This window comes from Saccopteryx leptura, chromosome 3 (assembly GCF_036850995.1).
Source record: "Saccopteryx leptura isolate mSacLep1 chromosome 3, mSacLep1_pri_phased_curated, whole genome shotgun sequence".
NCBI classification, from domain to species: domain Eukaryota; kingdom Metazoa; phylum Chordata; class Mammalia; order Chiroptera; family Emballonuridae; genus Saccopteryx; species Saccopteryx leptura.
The window spans coordinates 371977860-371999709 of NC_089505.1; the positions used below are offsets into that span (position 1 = coordinate 371977860).

Below are 21850 nucleotides of genomic sequence, written 5' to 3' on the forward strand. Positions count from 1 at the left end.
ACAACGACGTCACTGCTAACGTCCTGGGTCGAGTTCTGTCTTTCAGCTGTTACAATTTTTCATATTTTTTTTCTTGTTTTTGGTTCATATGAATATTTTCCAACCTGTAGTATGTTTTCCAGGGTAAGTTTATGTTCATGGTCTGTGTGTCCTTGTATTTCTGCCTCGATGGGCTTTGCCGAGGTCTCTGTCCACTGTCAGATAGTTTGCGGTGTCTATTTGGGTTTTTTATTGACCCAAAGTTTCTTTCCTTTTTTTTTTTTTTTTAAACAGGGACAGAGAGAGAGTCAGAGAGAGGGATAGATAGGGACAGACAGACAGGAACCAGTAACGGAGAGAGATGAGAAGCATCAATCATCAGTTGAACCTTAGTTGTTCATTGATTGCTTTCTCATATGTGCCTTGACCGCGGGCCTTCAGTAGACCAAGTAACCCCTTGCTCGAGCCAGCGACCTTGGGTCCAAGCTGGTAAGCTTTGCTCAAACCAGATGAGCCCGCGCTTAAGCTGGTGACCTCAGGGTCTCGAACCTATGTCCTCCGCATCCCAGTCCGTCGCTCTATCCACTGCGCTACCGCCTGATCAGGCCTAAAGTTTCTTTTAGGATATTAAAATTTTTCTAGAGGAACAGCTTTTCATGGGTATTGTGGATATGAATTTTTATGCATCACCTGCATTGAATGTGGCCAGGTGTATTTCTGATTTTAAGAGTCTCTTGAACCTGACCAGGTGGTGGCACACTGGATGGAACATCAAACTGGGACACGGAGGTCCCAGGTTCAAAACCCTGAGGTCACTGGCTTGAGCGCGGGCTTACCAGCTTGAGCGTGGTATCGCTGGCTTGACCGTGAGATCATGGACATGACCCCATGGTCGTTGGCTTGAGCCTGAAGCTCAGGGTTGCTGGCTTGAGCAAGGGGTCACTCGCTCTGCTGTAGCCCCCTCAGTCAAGGCACATATGAGAAAGCGATCAATAAACAACTAAGGAGCCACAACGAAGAATTGATGCTTCTCATCTCTCTCCCTTCCTGTCTGTCCCTATCTGTCCCTCTGACTCTCTGTTTCTGTGAGGAAAAAAAAATGTTGAGAGCCTGGGCAGTTGGCTTCAGCCTGGTGTGTGGATGTCCTAGGTTTGATTCCTGGTTAGGGCAATTTGTGTGTCCTTTTGTTGGAGAGATGTAGAATCAACCATCTGCTTTTCCACCCCTTCCCCTCTCCTCCTCTTTCTCTCTTTCTCCACCTCCTACAATCATGGCTCAATTGGTTCAGCGAGTTGGCCCCCAGTGCTGAGCTTGGCTTGGTGTTAAAATAGCTCAGTTGCGCCTGACCTGTGGTGGCGCAGTGGATAAAGCGTTGACCTGGAAATGCTGAGGTCGCCGGTTCGAAACCCTGGGCTTGCCTGGTCAAGGCACATATGGGAGTTGATGCTTCCTGCTCCTCCCCCCCTTCTCTCTCTCTGTCTCTCTCTCTCTCTCTCCTTTCTAAAATGAAAAAAAAAAAATAGCTCAGTTGCCAAGCAATGGCCCTAGATGGACAGATCCCAGTCTAGACAGACACATGTGAGAGTCTGTCTCTCTGCCTCTTCTCCTCTCACTTAAAAAAAAAAAGAGTCTGTTGAGATACTCTTTTTTGGCCTAATGCAGGGGTCGGGAACCTATGGCTTGCGAGCCAGATGTGGCTCTTTTGATGGCTGCATCTGGCTCACAGACAAATCTTTATTTTTTTTATTTACAGACAAATCTTTAATAAAAAAAATAATAATGTTAAAAATATAAAACATTCTCATGTATTAACAATCCGTTCATTTCCTACTGCTCATGTTCATGGTTGCGGGTGGCTGGAGCCAATCACAGCTGTCCTCGGGACAACAAATTTTTTTTTTTTTTAATTTTTTTTTTTTTTCTGAAGCTGGAAACGGGGAGAGACAGTCAGACAGACTCCCGCATGCGCCCCACCGGATCCACCCGGCACGCCCACCAGGGGCGATGCTCTGCCCACCAGGGGGCGATGCTCTGCCCCTGGGGGGGGGGGTCGCTCTGCCGCGACCAGAGCCACTCTAGCGCCTGGGGCACAGGCCAAGGACCCATCTCCAGCACCCGGGCCATCTTTGCTCCAATGGAGCTTTGGCTGCGGGAGGGGAAGAGAGAGAGAGACAGAGAGGAAGGGGGGGTGGAGAAGCAACTGGGCGCTTCTCCTGTGTGCCCTGGCCCGGAATGGAACCCGGGTCCCCCGCACGCCAGGCCGACGCTCTACCGCTGAGCCAACCGGCCAGGGCCCGCTCTACCGCTGAGCCAACCGGCCAGGGCCGGGACAACAAATTTTTATTGGATAATGCCTAATGTACACGGGTCGTTGTATGGCTCTCATGGAATTACATTTTAAAATATGTGGTGTTCATGGCTCTCTCAGCCAAAAAGGTTCCCGACCCCTGGCCTAATGGGTGGTCAGGTTTTCAAAGTTGTTTGTATGTATTTGGTACAAAGTGCATTTTATATATTTTAGAGTGAGCTTTAACAATTATTCAAGGCCTAACTATCCCTAGTTTTTCTACTTGGCCTTTGATTTCTAAGTGAGAGGTGTTACCAGTTTCCACAGGTAATGTAGCTGCTCAGTGTGACGCTGGTGTTTCAGGGCAACACCTTTACGACTCGGGCATTCTCTTGCTCGCAGGCTTCCTAGGAGCCCAGCATACTGTCTCGAGGTTGTAGTCTGTTCTTGGTTAAAAGTGGGAGTCTTCTCAGGTGGTTACCTTTCCAGGAAGGCCCTCCAATTTCTACAGATGTCAGCATTGCTAGAGTCAGGGATGAAGTTACTTCTTATGTAGTCAGTGGCTTACAGGAAGTGCTTAAGGTTTCCTTTATTTTGGCGGCCAGAACTAAGCCAGGTGAGCCTGCTTTCTTGGGCGATTTTAGTGTAGACTGCATTTCCTGCCCGTGCTAGGTAACAGAGGCTTCCCATTGGTGGTGGCTGGTCCGGGTCTGTCTAACCTCCACACAGGGTGTGTTCTGCCTACCCAGAGTCTATGACTTGGTAACCTTGGGGAAAAGAGCTATGCTGTGTGGCGCCCCACATGCTCCTGCCTCCCTCTCACTCCCTAGCCTCAGAAGCCCGGCCCCTGGGAGGAGCCTCCGGCAGACAGTGTGCGTGAAATCAGTGTCAGCACCCTCTACCTGTTCAGCACCACTGTGGACAGAATGAGCGAAGTGAGTGTGCAAGCCCTGCTTGCGCCCTGTGACTGACCACACACATCCTGACCCTTTGGCCCAGAGCCTGCTGAACTGCTTAAAGTTCTTTCTGAGCAATACCTAGCCTGCGCGAGAAAGGGGCTGTCACCCCTGCCGCTGCAGTCCTGAGGCAGACCATGGCACTGCCCCCAGGTCCTCTGGCCCTACCTGCTGGAGTTCCTCACCCCCGTGCGCTTCACTGGAGCGCTGACCCCGCTCTGCAAGAGCCTTGTGCACTTGGCCCAGAAGAAGCAGGAGAAGGGGGCCGACGCCCTCCTCATCCAGTATGACAGTGACCGCGAAGGTGCGTGTGTGGAGCTCCTGGTGTTTCCATATCCTGACCCCGCCCGACCCGGGCCCTGCCCCTTATCTAGCCCCACCCCCTACCCGCCCCTGAGCTGCCTCTTCTTTTTGCAGTGACCCTTCCATCTCCCTATGCCATAGCCACGAGGCTTCTGGTAAGCTGTGCTGCGCCTTCCCAGGGGCGTCAGCAGAGGAGTGGGCTGTCCCCTTTGTCCCTGGGTCCCCATCCTGGCACCGTGGCGGCTGAGGGAAAACCGCTGCTTCACAGTGGGGGCCAGTTCGGTGCTCCCACCTGGGCATGGGGGAGCTGTGTCTTGGGGAGGCTTGTTTGCTGGGGGGGCTGGTTGCTTCCACCCAGCACCTCGTGGGTGGCCTTGTGGTCCCTCCCACATGGCTGCGAGCTCCCACCTCCCACCTCTGCAGACGGTGTCCTCCAGCCCCTATCTGGGGGATGGCCGCGGGGCAGCCTCACTGTGCCTTTTGAGCGTCCTGCATCGGGACATCCACCCTTTGCTGGGTCAGCGGTGGGCCACAACCATCCCACTGCTGCTGGAATACTTGGATGGTGAGGCCTGGGGAGGTGGGCGGGTCCCTCGGGTCCCTCCACCTCTGGCCCCATTCTGTCAGTCAGGGCAGTGCTGGCCTGTGGGGACCAGGGTTTTGTAAGTGGAAAGAATTAGCCTCCACTGTGGTTCTGCAGGGGTCTGGACAGCAGGCCAAAGGCTGCCCCTGCTGGTGTCACTTTGGGAGCACCTGGGGTGTGGACCCACTCTGGGTTTCCTTTTTGTTCTGGAAGATGGGGTGGGGCCCAGGCCAGGTGAGGGGTGCTGAGTGGGGCCTGGGCTGGGACTCTCATGTTTGGTGATGGGCCTTCCCTTCAGGCTGAGTGATGACTGTCATTTCAGAACATACTGCAGAAACTCTGCCACAGAAGGAGTGGGAGGAGAAGCTGCTCGTGGTGAGAGAGGAGAGGAGACTGAGACTGGCACGGCCCGGGTGGGGAGAGCTCGGGGGGCTGTGCATTCCCAGGGCAGTGACAACTGCCTTGACCTCGTAGTGTGGCTGGGGGAGGGACGGCAGGTGTCTCTTGGGTAAGGGCCCTCACAGATCGCCTGTCCTGTTGTGACGGCCAAATGACAGGGCTTTGAACTGCTCTGGCCACAACAGCCTTCTGCCTTATCCACTGCCTGGCCCAGAGCTGTCTGTGCCCCTGACCTGTGCCCCTGCATGTCTGCCTGAACTCAAAGGTCACCCCCACCATTCAGAGCCATGGCAGAGAACCACCCTAAGGTCACTGTGTGACCCCATGGCCCTTGGCCCCTCCCCAACCAGTCCTGTGGAGGCCGAGCAAGTCCCCAGCCCTCACTGCTGCTCCTGCCCATAGTTCCTTCGGGACAGCCTGGCAGTTGTGTCTGACAACACGTGGACCTGCCAGCTGAGCCTGGAGATGTGCAAGCAGCTACCCTGCTACAACGGGACACCCCAGGAGAAGGTGGGGGACGCCCTGGGAGAAGGTGGGGGGACGCCCCGGGAGAAGGTGGGGGGATGCCCCGGGAGAAGGTGTGGGGGGATGCCCCGGGAGAAGGTGTGGGGGGAGGCCCCAGGAGGAGGTGGGGGGGGACGCCCCGGGAGGAGGTGGGGGGACGCCCCGGGAGAAGGTTGGGGGGGAGGCCCCGGGAGAAGGTGGGGGGGAGGCCCCGGGAGAAGGTGGGGGGGGAGGCCCCGGGAGAAGGTGGGGGGACGCCCCGGGAGAAGGTGGGGGGGACGCCCCGGGAGAAGGTGGGGGGGACGCCCCGGGAGAAGGTGGGGGGGGACGCCCCGGGAGAAGGTGGGGGGGACGCCCCGGGAGAAGGTAGTGGGGGAGGCCCCGGGAGAAAGTGGGGGGGGACGCCCCGGGAGAAGGTGGGGGGGGAGGCCCCGGGAGAAGGTGGGGGGGAGGCCCCGGGAGAAGGTGGGGGGACGCCCCGGGAGAAGGTGGGGGGGGACGCCCCGGGAGAAGGTGGGGGGGACGCCCCGGGAGAAGGTAGTGGGGGAGGCCCCGGGAGAAAGTGGGGGGGGACGCCCCGGGAGAAGGTGGGGGGATGCCCCGGGAGAAGGTGGGGGGGACGCCCCAGGAGGTGGGGGGGCCCCAGAAGAAGGTAAGAAGGTAGCGGGTAACCTGCTGCAGCTTTCTGGGAATGGTCCTTAGGTCCAGGTTCCTGTGCTTTGATTGTGTGCCACTTGCTGCCTGAGCCCATCTCTGGGGGCCCTTGTGGCCCTGGCAGTGCTAGGTAGAGAAGGCTGTGTACCCCCTCATAGTGGCTGGTGGTTGGGAGACTCCCCAGTCATGCAGTAGCCCCCGACAGTCCCTCCCACGTGGGGCTGGCAGTGCTGGGCATCCCTCCGTGGGGTATCACAATGTGCTCCCTGGCTTTGCTGCAGAGCTTCCTGTATAAATGCGTGGGGACCACCCTGGGTGCTGCTTCCAGTAAGGATGTAGTGAGGAAACTTCTGCAGGAGCTGCTGGAAACAGCCAGATACCAGGAGGAGGCAGAGCATGAGGTGTGGCACCTGCCCCTAGGGAAGCCCTGGGCCCACGGCTGGACTGCACTCGATGTCCTCTCGACATTGAGCCAGTGTGAACATGTGTGCATATGTGTGTGCTGTGTAGATGTAGCCATGGGGTGTGTTCACGTGTGTGCAGTGTGCACACGTGATGCTTGTTCCTCCTGTCCCCGCCCCAGTGTGACTGCCCCATGCACCTCCCCAGGGCCTGGCCTGCTGCTTTGGGATCTGTGCCATCTCCCACCTGGATGACACCCTGGCCCAGCTGGAGGAATTTGTGAGGTCAGATGTGTTCAGAAAATCCATCGGCATTTTCAACATTTTTAAGGTAAAGCAGTCATGTTGGGAGGAGGTCGGGTGGGATTGGCCTGGGTTCTGAGGTCCTGGGGGGAGGGTTTCCTGGGCTTGGTACCCAGCAGGCTGGGGGGAGGGGGCGGGAGCTGCATCCAGTCTGTTTCCTCACGGTGGGGCAGCCAGGTATGGGGTCTCTCCCAGCGGGTGACGGCATGCAGCTGGGCTCCTAGAGGGGCTCTGAGCCCACCGTGGGAGCAGCCTCCTCCACTGTCCCACTGATGGTCTGCTGGTCCTCTGCCCCCTGGTGGCTGGTGGAGGTGGCGTTCTTGCCAAAACCCATTTCGTGAGTGGGAGGACTGCGTGCCTCCCCGAGTCCCTGTACCTCAGTGTGCCTGCCCAGTTATAGAATCTCAGGGCTGGACCAGGTGTGCAGGGCCAGCCCGCATTTCTGTGTGTGCAGGTGTGAGCAGGCCCCAAGAACGCGGGGGACCCTGACTTAGCTCCCCAGCTCCTCTTCCTGCTTGATCCTCTCACCTTGGTCCCCAAAGGGCCTAAATCCTGCTTGTTCCGCTGTACCTGATGGCAGGCTCTCCCTGGGGTTGGGTGTTACCTGTTTAAGCCTCTGACGTTGCTGGCAGCTCTGCCTTCCAGAAGGACCTGGGGGTTGTGTGCCAGGTCTCCTTTGAGGGGGCTGTCGATTGTGTGATTGAGTCCTGTCCTCCCACTTCAGGATCGAAGCGAGAACGAGGTAGAGAAAGTGAAGGGCGCACTGATCCTGTGCTATGGGCACGTGGCCGCACGGGCCCCCCGCGAGCTGGTGCTGGCCAGGGCTGAGTCTGACATCCTGCGAAACATGTTCCAGTGCTTCAGCACCAAGGTGGGCATGTGGCCAGTGTTGGGGAGGGCGCCGATGCCATGATCTCACGTTTAATGCCTCTCACTTTCTGTTGTTCAGGTTCTGGGAATAAAGGTAGAAACCAAGGTACAGTGCATAGGAGATAAGCGTGGTCTCTCTCTCTCTCTCTCTCTCTCTCTCTCTGCTGGTCCAGGCTGAGCTTCAGGGACAGGAGCCAGGGGGTTGCCCACTGGGGCTTCCTTGTCCCGGTCCTGGCGACAGCATTCTGCAGCCCACCTAGGGCCTGTCTTCATGTGCCTTGGAGCAGCCCGTTCCTGTTTGGGCCTGGGCGCTCTGGCTGGTGGGTGGAGAGGGGGGAGCCTTCTGCCACCTGAGCAGCAGTGGTGGGTTTTCAGGAGGGGGCAGGGAATCCTGGCTCCGCTCCCTGATGGTCCCAGGGCTGACCTCTCAGCAAGCCCCTAGGAAAGGGCTAAGTTCTGAAGCCAGTGACGGTAGCCTCTGGCCTCACTAACACATCCCTTCTGGAACCTCTAGCACTAATCTGGGAGCCCCTCTCTGAGACCATCGGGCCCTCCACTTGAAGACAGATCCTACCTTGTTTTGGGGTTACCTGGGATGAGGCTGTCCTGAGAGTTGTCTCTGTTACCTGAGCCCATTAGAGCGGGGGCTCACTATCTGTGCCTCTGGACAGCTGCCCTCACCCCCTTCCCCGATCCCTCAGAGGCCACACTGGGGGGACAGGCAGGGGCCTACTCTGCTGGGGCTCTTCTTGGGTATGTTTCCTTCTCCCATCTTGGGGGACCCTTCTAGCCATATTGTAGGGTGCAGAGCTCACCATCTGCTGCAGTTGTCTGCCCAAGGCTATGACCCAGGAACCTCAGGGCCTGGGCCTGGCAAAGAGCTGAGTGCCACAGAATTCTTCATAGGCACCTTCTTGGTTCTTGTGGCTTTGATGAGTCCTTAAGAACAGTATGTGGTCTGTCCTCTTGCTATGGGCAGCCACCCGTTCTGGGCTCAGTACCATCAAGAGGCAGTGGCTGCCACCTCAGGGCAGAGCCATGCTGGGGAGCAGGTGTTGGTGGCCTCCTGCAGCCTGCTGTCCCTGCAGGACCCGGCCCTGCAGCTGTGTCTCGTCCAGAGTGTGTACATGGTGTGCCAGGCTATCTGCAGCAGCGTGCAGGCTGGCTCCTTCCACTTCTCGCGCAAGGCGGAGCTGGTGGCCCAGATGATGGTGAGGCTGTGCAGGGCCTGGTGGGTCCTGAGGCGTTGGAGGGTGCTCATGCAGATGAAGGGCAGTGGGCTGGGGAGGCCAGGCCTCGGGCAGTGGGATTCTCAGCCCCAGGCTGAGTTCTGTGCTGCCCCCCAGGACTTCATCAAGGGAGAGCCCCCAAACTCTCTGAGAACACCCATTCGGAAGAAGGCCATGCTTGCCTGCACCCACCTGGTGTATCCTTTCCTCCCCAGCGTGGGGTCCTGGGGGGAGGGCACGGGGTGTCTGGACAGACCTGGCCCTTAACTCGTAGCTCAGCTCCCTGGAGCCCGCGCTGGAGGAGCAGGTGCGCACAGACATGGTCCATGGCTGTCTGCACAGCGTCATGGCCGTGCTGCCCGAGCCCGCAGGGGAGGATGGCTGCCAGGAGGTATCTGCCTGCCCCGTCACCCCCACCGGTGTCCATGGGGGCGGAGGAGGTGCTGCTGTGGGCAGTGGGCCCTCAGTAAGGCAGGCGCTTCCTTTTCTTCCAGTCTCTGTACCTGGACACCATGCATGCCCTTGAGGGTCTGCTGAGGAGCCTCCTTCAACGGAACATGACCCCCCAGGGCCTGCAGATCATGGTGGAGGTGTGCAGTGGGTGTGCACCGCCCGGGGTGAGGGGGGCATCTGGCAGCCAACCCTCATTTGTTTTTCAGGGCCCTCCTGGCCCAGGGGCAGCACAGGGGCCGTTTGGTGCTGTCTGCAGTGTTGGGTCTGTGGGCAGGTGTGCAGGTGGGGCCTGCAGCCTGGTCCCGTGTGTCCTTCTCCTCGGGGTGCTGGGATACAGAGACCCTGCAAGTGCCCCAGATGTGAGCCTCTGATCATCTGGAGCTATTGAGACAGTGGGATGGGCGGGTGGTAGCCGTGCTGTGTCCCTCCCTGGGAACACCCCGTGCCTCTGTAGGCCCCGTTTGCTCTGCGTCCACCTTGGGTGGCCATTCGTGTGAACTAGACCAGCAAGACAGACGGGGAGGGGTGAGTTGTAGCAGTGACCTACTCTGACCTGGCCCACTGGTCCCAAAGCTGGAAAGGGTGGCCTTGCAGGGACGTTGATCTGGTCACAATGTACAGGCTCCTGCCTCCTGGGCTGTCCCCCAGGCCGGCGCCTGTGTGAAGCCCCCCTCTTCCCCAGCACCTGAGCCCGTGGATCAAGTCCCTGCGGGGCTACGAGCGGGCACGGGCACTGGGCCTGAGCGCCTGCCTGCTGCAGTTCTTCCTGGAGCACCTGCACGTAAGCGTGAGTAACAGAGGTGGCCGCACAGCTGCACCTCGTTGCCGGCCAGCCCATGCCTGAGTTCCATGCTTGGGGACTGCTGTCTGCTGCCCTCACGTCACAGAGTGCCCAGCAGGCTTTCTGGCTGTCACCCAGCCACCACCGTGGGCTCACCCCACACTCTAGAGAGTGTCTGTGCTCTTTCTGGAGACACGGACAGAGGGCCAGTCGGGACCAGGAGGATCCTCAGGGCTGGGCACTCGGAGTTCAGTCCGGCGGGCGTGTTTGCCCTCAGGAGCCAGGACTGATGTGTGATCTGTTCCCCAGTGAGGGAAAGGGTGCTGGGAGCCGGCTCTAGGAGAATGAGGGCGATGGAGGTGGAAGCAACACTTGAGGCAAAGATGGAGCCTGGCCATGTGACACGTGGAAAGGGCAGACACGAGGGCTGGTGGGGCCGCGCTGGTGAGCAGGGCCGGCCCAGGAGCTCCACAGTGTGCGCGTCTTCTGGTTTGGTGAGACTTTGGAGCTCACGCCTGTGCTCTTCCAGAATTTCCAGTTGTCCTTACAAGGCCGTTGATCCAGATGGTATTGGGTGAATGTGACACAGCCCTGACATTCCTGTCGCAGTTGTGACAGCATCCATGAACTCGGTAGTTGAGCCAGCAAGGTGTGTCTGGCCCTTTAGAGGAGTTGTTGTGTTTGTCATTGTCACTTTCTCTTCAGTTGTCCTAATGACTGCTTATTGCTGGTATGGGGAAACTGGATTTTTAGATACTTAGTCATAGCTAGTTTATAAGACTCCTTTGTTACTTCTAACAAGTTGTTAGTTTCCTTGTGCTTTTCAGATACACAGTCACCTGGTTCACAAACTGGGGATCCGCTCGTCCCAGGACTTGCACACCTCGTTCCCTTCTCCATGGAGCACATCGGGAACACAAACTGGACGGTGGCCCCTACCCCGGCAGTTTCCCTGCTGGGCACACTGGGCACACTGGACTTGCTGGGCCATGTTCACTTTTTCTCATGTTCCTCAGCACCCTATTTGTTTTAATGAGCACTTTTATCAGGGCACAGACTGGATGTTGTCAGGTACACCTTTTTTCATCTTTCAGGATGATTGTAGGCTTTTTTTTTCTTGGTGTTTTATTATTTTTTTAAAATGTACCTAAACTTCCATTATTTTTAAAAGTTCTTTTAAAATGCTTTTCTGCCCTGGCCGGTTGGCTCAGTGGTAGAGTGTCGGTCTGGTGTGCAGGAGTCCCGGGTTCGATTCCCGGCCAGGGCACACAGGAGAAGCGCCCATCTGCTTCTCCACCCCTCCCCCTCTCCTTCTTTTCTGTCTCTGTCTTCTCCTCCCACAGCCAAGGCTCCATTGGAGCAAAGTTGGCCCCGGGTGCTGGGGATGGCTCCATGGCCTCTGTCTCAGGCACTAGAATGGCTCTGGTCACAACAGAGCAACGCCCCAGATGGGCAGAGCATCGCCCCCTGGTGGGCATGCCGGGTGGATCCCGGTCAGGCGCATGCGGGAGTCTGTCTGACTGCCTCCCCATTTCCAACTTCAGAAAAATACAAAAAAAAAAATTAAAATGCTTTTCCATTTATTTGAGAGAGAGAGAGAGAGAGAGAGAGAGAGAAGCATCAACTCCTTGTCCATTTAGTTGTTCCATTTAGTTGTGTGCTCCTTGGTTGCTTCTCCTGTGTCCTGACAGGGGCCAAACCCACGGCTGCTGGCACATTGGGTTGATGCTTTATTTACTGAGCCACCTGGCCGGGGGCCAAACTCCTGTTCTTTATGTGGTCAATCGGCAGTGTCTCAGGACGGCTCTTGCCTTCTGTGCACACACAGACGGGCTTTCCCCACTCAGGTTCTTTCATGGCTAGTCTCCGCATAACAGCCGGTCCAACCCGAGTTCGTCTTTGTGTGTGCTGTGACAGACATCGGCCTTGCTAAGATGGACAGCAGCTGGTCCTGGAGGTCTTTTTCCCAATACTCCAGCCTCCCCTCCTCCTGTTAGTCCTCATCCTGGGGACTCCAGGACCAGGATGGGGGCAGTGGGGTCACGACGGCTCCGGGGATGGTGTTGAAAGGCCCAGGGTAGGAGCACGCAAGACTCAGTATTTGAGGAGAGAAGAAAGGCTCTGAAAAATGGGACCAGGACCCAGTTAGGATGAAAGGGGGTCTCATGCAGTTTCCCTCACCCGATGGTTTTTGCCTTCTAGAGGAGGGGCCTCCTGTGGGGGTTGGAGGGTTCAACAGAGCCTTGCCCTCTCTTCTTCTCCTGATCGGCCCTACGCTTGCACGTGCCTGCCAGCCTGGCCCTCTTCCCCCTTAGGGACCCCTGTGGACTGGGTATGGTCAGAGCTAAGCTGAGTGGAGCACACACTGGAGGTGGCAGGGGTCATCCTGCAGGAGGCTGACCTTGGCAGGGGCCATGTGGGCCACAGGGTCTGTATCTGGTCCAAGTGGTACAGGCAGCACCTGTCCACCCTTTGCATCCCCAGGGTCCCAGCTCCCTCCTCTGGCCATCCTCCCCAGTGTCCCCATAGCACCTCCCATCCCTCTTCCTCTAGGCTCTGGTGCCCTTCCACAACCTGGGCCTCCTCGTTGGCCTCTTCTCCCCACGGTGTGCGGACCTGTGGCCTGCCACCCGTCAGGAGGCCGTGAACTGTGTCTACTACCTGCTCTACCTCCAGCTGGGCTATGAGGGTGAGCCTCCGGCTGGGTGGGGGCGGAGGTGCTGGAGAGAGGAGGGGCAGAGTCTGGGCCTCAGGTGGCCAGGGGCTTCCTGCCCAGTCCCTTGCTCTCTCCTGCCTCTGCAGGCTTCTCCCGTGACTACAGGGATGACGTGGCGGAGCGGCTTCTCACCCTCAAAGATGGCCTGGTGCACCCCGACCCTGCCATCCTTTTCCACACCTGCCACAGTATAGCTCAGGTACCCACCGGACAATCCACAGAGGGGAGGAGGCCGCTGTCTGGCCAAGGGGGACTCTTGCAGGAACACCTTACATCAAGTGGGCCCTGCAGGGTACTGCGACATGGTTCAACACGGGGCTTATGGGCGTGGGGCACAAAGACAGGAGCATGTCAGGTTTTATTCAGAGAATTAGCTGTGTGGCACCACTTCTGACCAGCACTCCCTCCGTCACCCTCCTGACTCCAGGGATTTGAGAAAGCTGCCCCTGGCCTGCCCTATGAGCCTTCAAGCCAGGGCAGGGCTGTTATTCCATTTGGTGTTAGAAACGGCTGTCAGTGGTTTGGAGGCTCTCTCTCCTGAAGAAGGAAGGGTTGGGTCAGTAGGGCCCTTTCTGTGGGGAATCGGATGGGGGAGGGCAAAGACCCAGACTTGGGTGAGTCCAGGCAGAGCAGGAACTTCATGGTTGGGATCAGACGTGTTGCTATTCGGCCGCTTTTATGCTTCTACGTCTTTGTCCCCAGTCCCACGTTCCCCTTGGCCTCCCTGCTGCTCTGTCTGCTTTAGCTTCTGGCTGCTCTGCTGTGCTCGGGGGAGAAGGACAGGGGTCTGTTGCTGGGCTAGTGGGGGAGCTGAGCATCCTGTGGGCCTCGGTTGGGCTGTCTAGGGTAGGTCCTGTTGCCATCTACCTTGGACTCTGTATTCTAGAGAGTTCCAGGGTGGCTGCCCCTGCAGGACCACTCCCAGCCCACCCCACAGGTCAGGGGCCCTTGGAGCTGCATCGTGAGCCTGGCCAGGCTCCGGTAGGGCCTTGGGACTGCCGTGTGTGGGCCACCGGCCCCAGCACTGGGCAGGAGCTCCTGACAGCTCAGGGCCAGGAGGAGGGTGGGAAGGCCGGCGTTGGCCCCTCCCAGAGATGCTGTGTCTGGCAGCCCTGGTATTCTGACCCGACTGCCCTCCTAGGTTATTGCAAAGCGCCTCCCTCCAGATCAGCTCATCAGCCTCTTGCTCACTTTGTTTGAGAGCCTGGGAGACCCCGACAAGAACTGCTCCCGAGCGGCTACAGTGATGATCAACTGCCTGCTGAAGGAGCGCGGCAGCATGCTGCTGGAGAAGGTGAGAGGTGGGCTCGGCGGGGGCGGGGCTAGACCCGAGGTGGGCGGGTGGGGCGGGGCTAGGCTGAGGTGGGCGGGGCTAGCGGGGCGGGGCTAGGCATGGGCACCGGGGAAGAGTGGTGTGGGCGGGGCTTGTCTGGGGAGGGAAGGGCTGTGGTGCAGACCGGCAGGGGGCTGGGTAAGGCAGAAGTCACTCTGCTCAGAAAGTAAGATGGGAAAGGAAAGAAAGGGTCAGAAAGTGCACTGAGCTGCGTGGAGCTGGCCACCCATGCTGTCTAAGGCTGGTGAGGGCACGAGGCCTGAGGGTCGCACGGTGCCTGCATAGAGGGCCGGTGGTGGGCTGGCCCCAGAGAGGCAGCGGAGGTGCTGTCCACCCTTACACCCTGCGGCTGGCTGTGTCCTTTACGGGCGTGCGCTCAGGTGGCTACCCTCACGGTTGTCCCCAAACGTTCACCGGCACCACTCCACGTGAGATGCTTGGGAAGCAACAGTGGAATGCACATGCCTGTGCTGGGGTCCCTGCAGGGGCGGGTTCAGGTGGCTACCAGAATGCAAAGAGTGGATCCCTTTCTAATGGGTGTACGATGGCTTCACCCATCAGTTTAATTTGCATTTTTACATGTGTACTGGCTACTCTGGTGAGCATGCCGGGCTTCGGCCCTTTTTTTTTTCTGGGCTATCTATGCTTTTCTTACTGATTTGTGGTACTTTATATATTGTGGATACAAGTTTTCTGTTGAATATGGCAAATGTCTCCTCAGGGAGGCAGGCAGAGGCAATTCGCTGATGCAGAAGCAGCGGCAGGAGGGCTGTGCTTGGTGTATCACCTGGAGAGGCAGTTCCCTGAGCTGTTCAAGGGCAGCGGGGGGGTGGGGGGGGGGTGGGGGCGGTCAGGACCTGGGAGGGGAAGTTTGGCAGAAGGTTGGGTGAGAGCATAGCTGTGACAGTCGGAGTCTGCTGGGTGGAGATTTCGATTTTATTTTGCATTCATTGGGGCTTCCAGGTCAGCTGTGAGTGGTAGGCGGGTGCGCTGTGGCTCTGTGTAGGTGGAGGCGGCAGTCACCGGTGGCCCTTGTGTGTGCACACATCCCATTGTCATATCTATCCTTCCAGTGGACACTTGGGTTGCTTCTATCTCTTGACTACTGTGAATGAGGCTATGAACCTGGTGTGTAAATATCTGTTCGAGATCCTGTTTTCTGTTCTTTTGGGTAGATACCCAGAAGTGGAATTGCAGGGTCATATGGTAATTCTTTTTTGAGTATTTTAAATTTTTTATTTATTGATTTTAGAGAGAGAGGACAGGGGGGGGGGGAGAGACAGGAACATAGAACTGTTCCTGTATGTGCCCTGACCAGGGATTGAATCAGCAACCTCTGTGCTTCAGGACAATGCTCTAACCAGCTGAGCTATCCCACCAGGGCTGGTCTGAATTTTTTTTTTTTTAAATTTTTCTTTTATTCATTTTTAGAGAGGAGAGAGAGTGTGTGTGAGAGAGAGAGAGAGAGAGAAGGGGGAGGGAGGAGCAGGAAGCATCAACTCCCATATGTGCCTTGACCAGGCAAGCCCAGGGTTTTGAACCGGCGACCTCAGTGTTCCAGGTTGATGCTTTATCCACTGCGCCACCACAGGTCAGGCTGGTCTGAATTTTTTGAGGAACCATCATACTGTTTTCCATTGTGGCTGCAGCAGTTTACATTCCCACCAACAGTGCGCGAGGGCCCCAATCTCTTTGCATCCTTGCCAACACTGGTTATTACCCGTTTTGTTTTATAGCTGTCCTGATGGGTGCGAACTGGTATTTCATGTGGTTTTGATTTGCATCTCCCTCACAGACGTTGAACATCTTTGAATGTGCTTGTTGGCCATCTGTATGTCTTCTCTGGAGAAATATCTATTCAAATCCTTTTCCTAATTCTAAGTCAGGTTATTTGATTTTTTGTTGTTGTTGGGTCATATGAGTTCTTCATATGTTCTGGATATTGGCCTCCTATCAGGTATATGCTTTACCAATATCTTCCCCATTCTATAGCCTTTTATTCTGTTGATTGTGTCCTTTAACGGTTTGGTGGAGTGCTGTGTCCGTTTTTGCTTTTGGTGTAATGTCTAAGAAATCATTGCCAAATCCAATGTCATAAACATTTTTCTCTGTTTTCTTTTAGCAATTTTATAGCTTTTGCCCCCTCCCACCCACGTTCTTGGTAAAGGCAGACGCCCCGCACACGGAGCTGGCCGCTGGGCTCTCTGGTTCAGGCTGCCGAGCTGTGCCCTTCCCAGCTCAGGTTTACAGACACAGGGGTACAGTGTTCCTGTGTTCCGGGATCATCCTTGAGCACATCTGCCACCTCATCACCTCAGTCTCAGTGTGATGTGGCCTCTAGTGGTGTGTCCCCACAGGCTCATGACAGGTCGCCATTTCCTTTCCTGCCCTGAAACACATTGGCAGGAGGACCTCTTAGAGATACCTGGACACTTGCACTTTCTGTGACGTTGAATCAGAAAATGTGGTTGGTCCTAGCAGTTGGCATGTGACCCACGACTAAAACAGAGCACGTGTAAAACTGAGCACAGAGGGCAAGACGGGAGGCCACACAGCGGGCTCCTCACCTCAGCTGTGCGGGGCAGCGGGCCTCTGTGGCCAGAGGGGTGTGCCTGAGGGGCCCAGGCAACCTCGGGAGAAGAGACCCCTGACAACAGCAGGTGGGAGGAGAATGGAGGCACCTCTGTGGAACTGGGGTAGCTCCTCAGAAAGTTAAAGTCTCCATGTGGCCGGCCGTCCCACACCCCGGCGTGGACCCAGGGGAGGTAAACACGTGCACACGGAAGCTCGTGCTCTGGTGTTCACAGCAGCGACCGTGCCAGCCAGAGAACGGGGACAACCCAAGAGTCTGCTGATCAGTAAGTGGGTGGGCAAAGTGGACCCATCCACACAAGGACACGTTTTCGGCGACAGGAAGGAACAGCATACACACTACAGCATGGGTGGGTGAGCCTTGAATACACTGTGCACAGCAGAGGACACCAGACACAGGTGTTGGTGAACACGTGGTGTTCAGACGGGCAAATGCAGAGACCAAAAGTAGATCCGTGGTCGCCAGGGGCTGGAGGGAAATGGAGGGATGGCTCATGGGTGTGAGGCTTCTTTTTGGGGTGATGAATGTTCTAAAATTGGTGGTGGTTATGGCTGCCCAGCTGTACATACGTACCGGCAACCACTGACTCGTGTGCCCACTGTGGGTGAGCAGTGTGTGTGTGGGTCACACCTCTGGAGGGGAATGGCTGCCCAGCTGTACATACGTGCCGGCAACCACTGACTCGTGTGCCCACTGTGGGTGAGCAGTGTGTGTGTGGGTCACACCTCTGGAGGGGAGAAGACTCCCCCAGTATGTCCATGAATGTTGCCACACAGTGGGCTGTGGAGCAAGACCCTGGTTCCATCTGTGTGGGAAACACAGCTCCAAGTTCAGCACTTCCTAATGCTGAGCCGCCCGAGCCAGGAGCGGTGGGCAATGCCTAATATGGCCGCAGGGGGTCCACAGACCTGTCCGGCCTGGGAGAGGTGACTGACCGTGCCCGGGTCCTTGGCCTCTGTGCTCCACACAGACCCCAGAGAGCACTGGCCATGGAGTGTGGGCTGATCGGCATTCTGTATTTGAGGTGTCCGAGCAAGTCACCGTTCACAACCCTTTGAGAGGCGGTGACAGTGGCAGTGTTTACCCCTGAAATTGGGGCTCTGGCTCACCCTGGGAACTACTGGGGAGGGTAGGTTCATATCAGAGCCATGACCAGCCCCTTCTTGCTACTCTGTCAGGCAGGTTCCCTGGCCAGCCTTGCCCGGGACCCAGGGGTTAGCAGAGTGCATAGTCTGCCAGCTGACCTGTCCTTGGGACCATGTCCCTGAAAAGCTGTCTCTTCTGTTTTAACCTCAGCCTGTTTTCCAGGTGTGCAGCATGTAGAGGGGGTCCCTGTGGTTGGGGCCAGCGCCTGCCTAGGGCATAGGGGACCCAGAGTGATGAGCTCATGCCCCCCCCCCCTCACGTAGGGCCTTAAAGCCACACGGAGCCAGCAGGAGGCGGGTCGGGGCCGTGGAACCAGCCCTCGTCCTGCCCCGAGGAGGCTTCAGGCTGGGAGGGCCGCCTGCAGCCTCTCCTTGGCTTCCCCATCTGGATCCTGCTACCCCTCTCCCAGCCATTCCAGCTTCAGTCTGGGGATTGACCAATTTCCCCTGATTTGTCCTTCATCCCCAGCTCACTGCTCACCTTCTTGGTCAGAGCAGGTGGTTGCATGGGCAGCTCGTACACTGAGGGTAACCCTCAGCCAGGTGCTAGGGGCTGTTGGTGCCTGTTGATCTGAGTGCTCCACCCAGACCCCAGAGGGCACTGGGCTCCCTCCTCTGCCCCAGCTGACCCAAAGGGCTTGACAGCTCCCGGACCATGGCCCCACATGGGTGGCATCTGGCGTGGCTTCTCCTTGGGGCCATCCTGCTTCCAGGTCTGACCGTGTTGTCCGTCGTCCGCAGGTGCCCGAGATTGTGAGCGTGCTGCGCTCCAAGCTGCAGGAGACCCGAGAGGAGCATGTCCTGCAGGCCGCACAGCACAGCGTGCACATCCTGGCGTCCCAGCACTGTGCGGCCGTGGTGACCAGCCTCCTGGGAAGCCCCCTGCCCTTGGACAGGTATCGGGCCTGCCCGCCTGCTGGGGTCCCTCCTGCCCCAGCCCCCGCCTGTTTTCTGCACTCAGCTCCTCCATGTGGGAGTGGGAGACACCCCTGTCACCGGGCCAGAGGCTTCCCCAGGTCTCAGTGGGGACCCTGAGTGGGTTCCCTGTCACAGGCAGTGCCACCCACTTTCTCCTGGCTTGTCCTCTGCAGGGTGTCACCACCATCTATGAGTGGACCTCTGGTGCCTGGCCCTCACTTTGAGCCAGGAAAGTGTCCCTGTCCCTTGTGTCGCACTCCCAGCTCCCAAGCTCCCATCAGTAGTACTGTGTCCTGCCTGCCCACCCCATCGCTCCCATCACCTCGCCCTCCAGGTGGCTATTGCTCTGGTCACAGGGACTGCCGGTGCTGTCTTTTTTTGATGTTCTTATTGTGCGTGGAGACCCTCTGATTAGCCTGGTGCTTTCTCTGCCGTTGTGACATTGTCAGCATCCTGTCCTTCTGTTGTAGGCATGCACTGATCTCTGCCTGATGATGACGTGTTTTGTTGGGTTTTTTTGCAAGAGAGACAAGAAGGGAGAGAGATGAGAAGCATCAACTCATAGTTACAGCACTTTAGTTGTTTATTGATTGCTTCTCATTCATGCCTTTCCCCAGGGGGCTCCAGCTGAGCCATTGACCCCCTTGCTCAATACAGTGACCTTTGGGCTAAAGCCTGCAACCTCAGGGTTTCAAACCTTTGACCTCAGCATACCAGGTTGACTCTGTATCCACTGTGCCACCACCAGTCAGGCTATTTTTTTTTAAGATTTTATTTGTTGGCCCTGGCCAGTTAGCTTCAGTTGGATAGAGTGTTGTCCTGAAACACAAGGTTGCGGGTTCAAACTCCAGTCAGGGCACACATGGGAAGCAACTAATGAATACACAGCTGAGCGAAACAACAAATGAATGCTTCCCTTCCCCCTCCCTTCTCTCTCCCTTCCTCTCTCTCTGCCTCTCTAAAAGTCAATCAATAAACAAAAAATTAAGCCCTGGCCAGATAGCTTAGTTGGTTGGAGCATCATCCTGAAGCACAGAGGTTGCCGGTTCGATCCCTGGTCGGGGCACATAGAGGGACAGCTCGATGTTTCTGTCTCTCTCTGCCTCTCTAAAATTTAAAATTAAGAAAAAAAAATGTTATTCGTTTTAGAGAGAAAGTGTTGAGGAGGAGCGGGAATCATCAACCTGTTGTAGTTGTTTCCTGTGTGTGCCTTGACCAGGCCAGCCCTGGGCTTTGAAACGGCAACCCGAGAGTCCAGGTCGATGCTTCATCCACTGCGCCACCACAAGTCAGGCTGTGCTTCTGTTTTTTTAATGGTTGCCCTAAAAATGACCACATGTGCTCAGGGGACATCCTCCCTCTCTAGACCCCCACATGCACTGCCTGGTGTCCTCGCAACTCCTGGTAGGTCATTCTGCAGCCAAGTCTGTCCCTATTGCACATGGCTCTTTGCTCATCCCTTTGCTCCAGGTGTGTGTGTGTGTGTGTGTGTGGCAAAGACAGGGAATCAGAGAGAGGGACAGATAGGGACAGACAGAAAGGGAGAGAGATGAGAAACATCAATTCTTTTTTGTGGCTCCTTAGTTGTTCATTGATTGATTTCTCATACGTGCCTTGACCGTGGGCCTTCAGCAGATCAAGTAACCCCTTGCTCGAGCCAGCGACCTTTGGCTCAAGCTAGTGAGCTTTGCTCAAACCAGATACACCCGCGCTCAAGCTGGTGACCTCAGGGTCTCAAACCTGGGTCCTCTGCATCCCAGTCCGATGCTCTATCCACTGCACCACTCTCCACTCAGGCTGCTCCAGTTTTCATGGAGGCCCCACTTATGGAGAGGAACCCACATGCTGTTTCTGGATCCAGCAGTGGTGTGGGGACATTGGGAATGGAACCCCATGGGATGTGCTGTCTCTGGTGCATGTGTAGTTGCTTATACTTTTTGGCCACGTGGTCTGTGGACACCACTCGGCTGTGATAGGAGTGACCCTGGGTCAGTGCTGGCAGGTGCATGTCGACCCACCACCCGTTTCTGCACAGCCTGTGAGCTGAGGACGTGTTTTACGCTAATCAGTGGTTGGGGAAAATCAAGAGCATGTTTTATCACATGAAGTCATGTGAAGGTCAGGTCTTGGTGTCCATAAGGCACACATTACTGGGCCCAGCATGTCCACTTGTTCCCACAGTGATGTGCAGCTGCCCAGGGTGCACAGGGATGAACTGCCCAGCTGCCAGATGCCCATGTCGCCCTGGTGTGTTCTCACTGTCCTGGTGGGCGGGTGGGCCACCGTTTGTTCCCCTCCCTCTGCCTCTCGGCCCCTCCCTGCCCTCCCACTTAAGTGCATCCTCCAGGACTTCCTTGTTGGGGACCCGCTGCTGAAAACCCTGCACTTTGCTCTCTGAGATGTACTTGTCTGGCTGCCCTTCTTGGCAGTTGATTGCCATGTTTGGAATTCTAGTTTAGCAAGTTTTCTCTCACTGCGTGTAAAACTGACTGTTGTCTCTGGCTGCTGGTGTTGGACTGGCGCTCTGTCTCAGGGACACACATGCTCTCCTTGGATGCACAAGAGACGTCCCTTGTCACTGGGGTGTGCACATTTCAGGTCGGGCCCAGGAGTCCTTTCATCCCGCTGGGAAACACTGTGCTTCCTGAGTCTGAGTCAGTGTCTGGCGTCAGTCCCGGACACTCTCCAGCCTGTTTCTCTTCAGACCCTATGCTTCTGGGACACCAGTCGGTGCTGCCGCAGCCTCTTCCTGCACTGGATTCTGCTGGCTTCTTTCATCCGTCTTCCAGTTCACTATTTCTCTCTTCTGTTGTATCCACCATTGTGCCATACATCATTGCTGAAGAGCCATGGCGTGTCTTTTGCCCTTGCTGTGTCTGTTTTCAGAATTCCCAATTCTTTTGTGTGTGTGTGTGTGTGACAGAGAGAGGGACAGATAGGGACAGACAGACAGGAAGGGAGAGATGAGAAGCATCAGTTCTTCATTGTGGCTCCTTCTTCATTGTGGCTCCTTAGTTGTTCATTGATCGCTTTCTCCTATGTGCCTTGACCGGGGTGGCTATAGCTGAGCAAGTGACCCCTTGCTCAAGCCAGCGACCTTGGGCTCAAGCTAGTGACCTTGGGCTCAAGCTGGTGACCTTGGGCTCAAGCTGGTGAGCCTTGCTCAAACCAGATGAGCCTGTGCTCAAACTGGTGACCTTGGGGTTTCAAACCTGGGTCCTCCACATCCCAGTCCAACGCTCTATCCACTGTGTCAAGCTAGAATTCCCAGTTCTGTCAGGTATTTGAAGTTTGCCAGTTCTCTCTGTACACACGTTAACATGAAGCAACACCCCCTCCTATGTGTCTGAGATCCCCATGTCTGCAGGTGGCATGGCTCACCTCCCAGGCCGCTGGTCTGTGTGCCTGGCCTCTGGCCACATGCTGCTCCCTGTTCTGGGCGA

General features: G+C 56.7%; 1 protein-coding gene across 9 annotated transcripts in view; it reads left to right on the forward strand.

Moving 5' to 3' along the window:
* Positions 1–21850, forward strand: part of MROH1 (maestro heat like repeat family member 1) — a 53124-nt gene that overhangs the window by 24650 nt on the left and 6624 nt on the right. For 7 of the 9 annotated variants that reach the window (XM_066379747.1, XM_066379751.1, XM_066379748.1 and 4 more), the window contains 19 exons: positions 3097–3201; positions 3376–3526; positions 3640–3680; positions 3949–4090; positions 4431–4483; positions 4910–5017; positions 5947–6066; positions 6275–6397; positions 7094–7240; positions 7319–7345; positions 8328–8450; positions 8586–8665; positions 8748–8859; positions 8963–9058; positions 9604–9708; positions 12256–12391; positions 12505–12617; positions 13560–13712; positions 18231–18385. In XM_066379747.1, the coding sequence (XP_066235844.1) occupies positions 3097–3201; positions 3376–3526; positions 3640–3680; positions 3949–4090; positions 4431–4483; positions 4910–5017; positions 5947–6066; positions 6275–6397; positions 7094–7240; positions 7319–7345; positions 8328–8450; positions 8586–8665; positions 8748–8859; positions 8963–9058; positions 9604–9708; positions 12256–12391; positions 12505–12617; positions 13560–13712; positions 18231–18385 (2090 nt within the window). The remainder of the gene's footprint in view (positions 1–3096; positions 3202–3375; positions 3527–3639; positions 3681–3948; positions 4091–4430; positions 4484–4909; positions 5018–5946; positions 6067–6274; positions 6398–7093; positions 7241–7318; positions 7346–8327; positions 8451–8585; positions 8666–8747; positions 8860–8962; positions 9059–9603; positions 9709–12255; positions 12392–12504; positions 12618–13559; positions 13713–18230; positions 18386–21850) is intronic. The other 2 variants (XM_066379754.1, XM_066379755.1) reach the window with 2 other exon arrangements.